Here is a 5,193-nt window from a genome sequence, read left to right on the forward strand (position 1 = left end):
TTAATCTTAAAAATTGGGGGATGATTTGCGAATAAAAAGAAGACCCAATTGGATCAGAACCTAAAATTGGGGGACGATTTGGTAAAAAAAAATCCATTTATAATTCGTTCTTTTCCTGATCTCTCTCAACAAACTAATTGTATATGCGGTTTAAGGTTCAATTTATTTTATATATATATTTTTAATTTCTAGAGTTATAGTTGTGATTATATATAGAGTTGAAATATGTTAAATATCAGTTCAAATATTAATATGATTTGTTTTATTATTATTTTATTATATATAAATAATATTCTATTAAATAAAAATAAAAAGTCACTCATAAATTTCTCATAAACCAAGAATTTCAGTTATATAGGCACACTTTATATAGAATAGAGATATAGACAAAATGAATAACAACAAAATAGGCACAAAAATGCATGCATGCATGCATGAATATTGAATGAGCCCACGTGGGAAGATTAACATACCTCTTTACATATATATATATATATATCTTTATATATTAAAAGTGCCTATGTAACGGCAATTCTTGGTTTAACAGAATATGCTTTACAAATAAAAGAATATTCTGTTAAATTTAACCCCAAAAAAATCGTCCACGTTTTCTCACTCACAATTAATCCTATCGTCCACGTTTTCTCCTCAATTAGGATCTGGTTCTCCAAAAACCAGAGCTTAGGGCTTCCATTTCATTACACGAGAGAGTCTTCTGTCTCTCTACAAACCCCCAAACCCCAACAAACACAAGCTAAACCTTCTCAATCCCTCTCTTTCGCGACCCAGAAATGGCCGCCACAGCCTCCTCCTCATAAACCCATTCACCTTGTTCCTCCTCTTCTTTCGCAGATTCTTTCTCTTTGGGTTTTGTTTTTGTCGGAGAGTTTGATTTGGGAATCCGATCTTTTTCTTCATCGATCTTCAGTACCGGTTGTTTGGGGGTTTCTTTTCGGGTGAAAGTTAGGGTTTTAGGGTTTGGTTTTGTATTGGGTATTTTTTTTTTAGGGTTTGTGATGGATGATAGTGTTCTTGATGATATTATAAAGCGACTTTTGTCTGCCAAGAATGGACGGACGACTAAGCAGGTGCAGCTTACCGAGACTGAAATTAGACAGCTTTGTTCTACGTCTAAGGAGATTTTTCTTAGCCAGCCTAATCTTCTCGAGCTCGAAGCTCCCATAAAAATTTGTGGTATATATCAAAGACTCTTACTTTTATATTTTGAAAGAGAAGGGAAAAATAAAATATTGTTCAAGGTGTAGCTTACTTGCCTCTCCTCTCAGAGTTTTACAGATTGAAGGATTGGTAATATTTCTCACTCACTGTGTTTTTTTTTAATCAAAATTTTTAACTTATGATTTTGATATGTTTATATATCTGTCTTTTTCATTTCGGCTCCGCCGTTGCCGGTGGTCCCAGAAGAAGCTACTGTCTCCGTCTAAGTGATATATAGGTTAGGATATTGGATAATAATTTTATGCTCTAATTAATTTGAAATCTAAATCGTTTTACATCAAATTGCTTCATTTATTAAGCTTCAATTCTCTTCAATGCTTCCATTTATGTATCGCTTGAAGATTTTTCAGGGTAAATTGATTGATTTTGTAACCTAAATACTGATTCAAACTCAAAGTACTTACCTTTGTTTCATTTTCTTTTGTGGGTCGTGTCGTTTTAGGTCATCACTATAGCTCAGAAAGTTTTAATTTTTAAGGGTTAACCAAAAACCCTGATTTGAATCTTTTTAAGGGTTTTGATCAAATTCTGCTGTTTCTGTTTTTCTTTTTGGAATGATTGATTGGTCTTTTTGGGCATTTATGGTTGCTCTGTATGTTGTCTTGTAAGTATCTATCATTTGCTTTAAGGTTTAAGAAAGTAACTGGTTACGTTTTAGTTTTAACTTATGAGAATGGTAAAAACCATTCTTGTCAGCAAAGTATTCTATTACATGTGATGCCTTAGCTATAATTGTATATAAAATATGTATATATATATATATACTCACGTTTCAACATTTTGTTGAAATGGAAATTCAATAACGGCGGCCTTAGCTATTTTAGTATTCATTTTCATGTGCATAGAAACTTTCTCAACTCTTTGCTAAGCTTTCATTGAAAACCATATTATCCTTTGTTACTTCAAGTTCAAATGTTTCGAAAACTTCATTATTTTCTCACCTTACTAGCTCTATTCAATTCTGTTTGTTTTCACTTCTCTTTTGTTATTTCTCATCATCATGATGATGATGAGAATGAGTTTCCTATCTTGGTCAAGTCTGATGTCAATTACAACACTCTTGGACCTGTTTCAAGGCTTAGTCATGGAAGCTCTCATCGGGCATTTAATGTTGACGATTTTGGAGCTAAGGGTGATGGAACAGATGACAGAAAGGTTAGCTCAAAATTTTTCATTTTTGATATGCTCAGTTAATTAGTATTTGATTTGATAATTTAGAAAATTTGAATTGGTACCATAGGCATTTAAGAAGACTTGGAAGAAGGCTTGTTCATCTGAAGGGGGTGTTTTTTTGGTCCCAAATAATAGGACTTATCACCTTAGGCCAATGAACTTTACAGGTCCTTGCAAATCTTCTCAGGTCATTGATATCATTCAAGTCATTTAATATGATAGACCTGGCTTATTATAGAAAAAATGATAGACATGGCTTAACATACCCGAGTAAGGACCTTGTTTAATTTATGATAAGTTAGTGAGTGTATAGAAATAAGGATGACAATTCACAATTAAGTCATTGTTAGCATTTTTTTGGGCATACATTAGTTAATGTTTAGTCGAGGAGCCCAGTTTGATTAACATTCGGCAAGGAGCCTAATTTCAAAAAAGAATATAGTAGTATTATATGTGGCATGCATTTCTTCTTGATAGTCTTTTACTCCATGTTACTCTGTGTTTTACTTGATTAAGTGCTACTTTTTCTCCGGTTTGTATGATGACAAAATAAGGTAAATGCAGGTACAACTTAAACCATTAATGGATCAACTTGCAAGAGTAAAAGACTTGGCTGTTCCTGAGTTTGGAACTCTTCTAGCCTGGGAATTAAGAGCAAGTGCTGCTGCACGTGCAGCAAATGGTGACGCCAATGGTAATGATCCTTCCAAATCATCCCAGAATGGTTATGGGGGACCACCAATGCCCTTTTTTGGAGAAACCAAGGTAAATTTTTCTTCCATATTTTTGGGTCTTTCCCTTTCTCTCTCTGTTTTGAGTGTGTTTTGTAGGAAGTGGAAGTAAAAAAAATGGTTGATTAGTAGAAGGATTTTGAGGGTAGGATTGTTGTTTGAGGGAAGAGATGAGATGAGTAGATGAAATTTAATTCCTTATTTTGAGCAAATTTTTAGTTTAGATATTGAATAGAATTTAGCTGATCAATGCTCACTTGAAGTCTACTTTGAATTTCATTTACATACTTAACCTTCAACTCTGTATCATAAAATAAATACAAGAGGATGGAATGATAATTTTACAGTTAAAACTTTCCTCGTTCCTCTTCTTCCTCCTTCTAAACATGGGAGGGGATTTTCACTACCATTCAAGGGATGTGATTCCTCTCATACTACACATAACATGAGAATAGAGTGTGCTATTTTTCCATTCCCAATTTTACTCTATTCCTCCCTCCTATCAAAAATAGCATGGAGTCAAATAATACAAGTCTTAGATTGACCTGCTCCCAATTTTATAGATAACTTTTTTTTTTCTGGATTTTTTTTTTAAATTGGATTATTTGTAATGATGATACTTGGCAACACTGCTGGTTTTCAGCTTTCCAGTCATCTGGGATTTAATAAAATAGTTTCCAACTTGATGCTTATACAAGTTTTTGTGTTATTTGAACTCCTGGAACGCATCAGTAACGAGATTGGAAAATCTGTTTGTTTATTGGATTTCTTCCATTAATGAGTTCTGCTTTATCATTACACTTATGATAAGATGTTTTGCAATATTAGGCATTTGTTTTCCATGAAGTTGGCTTGTATGTAATTTACATGTGGGGTTTGGCAGGTGGAAGTTGCGTTTTCTGGAACTGAGGGCCAGGAAGATAAAAAATCTGAAGTTGATCATACAAGTCTAAAAGTTTTACCGCCGTGGATGATCAAGCAAGGGATGAATCTTACAAAAGAACAACGTGGAGGAGAGGTCAAGCAAGAGGCAAAGATGGATGGAGGCGTGTCAACTACAGAGACCTCAGAGGATAAAAAATCTATTACTGAAAATGATGATAAGAAAAATCTCCAGGTCTGGAATGTTGTCTTGATTTTTCTTAATTTTCATATGTGCTATCTGATTTTCCACCTGACAAAAAGAATATTTTGCGGTTGATTCTGTCTGTTGTAGGATGAATATGTTAAAGCTTATTATGCTGCTCTACTAGAAAAGCAGAAAGAACTAGAAGCAGCCACGAAACATATTCGGACGAGGTAACTATAAAAAAATAAATATGTAAAAATTATACATTTTCGTACATAGAAATACATTAAAACTTATAACTAATCCTTTTTTTTTTTACAGAAACATAAGTTGTTTGTCCAAAAAACTACGAAGCAATTATCAGCGAAAAAATGGAGAATTCAGTTGTACGTAGATGCAAACCGAACAATGACTTCAAAGTACAATCAGTTCACCATTCAAGCAGTTGAACCAATGGAAGATTAGGAAGAAGTTACCTTTTTTTTTTTTTTTTTACAGTAATTTTATTTTATTCGTATGATCATACTTTTACATACAATCTAAATAAGAAGAAATAAAAAAAAATAACTAAACTTTACGTAAAACTAATCTTTACGTGCCTCGGCACGTAACTCCTACCTAGTATATATATATATGTATTAATTACAATAATTATAATGTATATTTATTTATTATGAGGATTAGCATTTTTAATGGGACAAGTTAATTGGTTTTCTTTTAATTATCAATTTACAATATGATTTAATAATTAAAAATATTCACCAGCATATTTGGGTTGAAGAAGTGATCACCTTGGCATAACACTCCGCTCACTCATGGTTGTTTTCTCACCTCCCCTACTTGTTTTCAAAAATAGATATGAAATAATTTTATTTAGTATACTTTATAGTAATATTTAAAATAATTATGATTTCGATAATTAATATACCAATTAGTTACTTTTCATAAAATGATCAACTTTAGATAAAAGTAATTCTTGTA

The 5,193-nt window shown here is 32.5% G+C and overlaps 1 protein-coding gene across 1 annotated transcript; it reads left to right on the top strand.

Annotated features, from left to right (window-relative positions):
* The first annotated feature begins 1,490 nt into the window (after positions 1-1,490).
* Positions 1,491-4,697, top strand: LOC133030788 (uncharacterized). The gene is made up of 5 exons (XM_061103674.1): positions 1,491-2,394; positions 2,977-3,177; positions 4,027-4,260; positions 4,360-4,442; positions 4,534-4,697. The coding sequence occupies exons 1-5, from the start codon at positions 2,152-2,154 to the stop codon at positions 4,604-4,606; spliced, it is 834 nt and encodes a 277-aa protein (XP_060959657.1). The 5' UTR covers positions 1,491-2,151; the 3' UTR covers positions 4,607-4,697.
* Positions 4,698-5,193: the final 496 nt, after the last annotated feature.

This window comes from Cannabis sativa, chromosome 9, assembly GCF_029168945.1.
Source record: "Cannabis sativa cultivar Pink pepper isolate KNU-18-1 chromosome 9, ASM2916894v1, whole genome shotgun sequence".
NCBI classification, from domain to species: Eukaryota; Viridiplantae; Streptophyta; class Magnoliopsida; order Rosales; family Cannabaceae; genus Cannabis; species Cannabis sativa.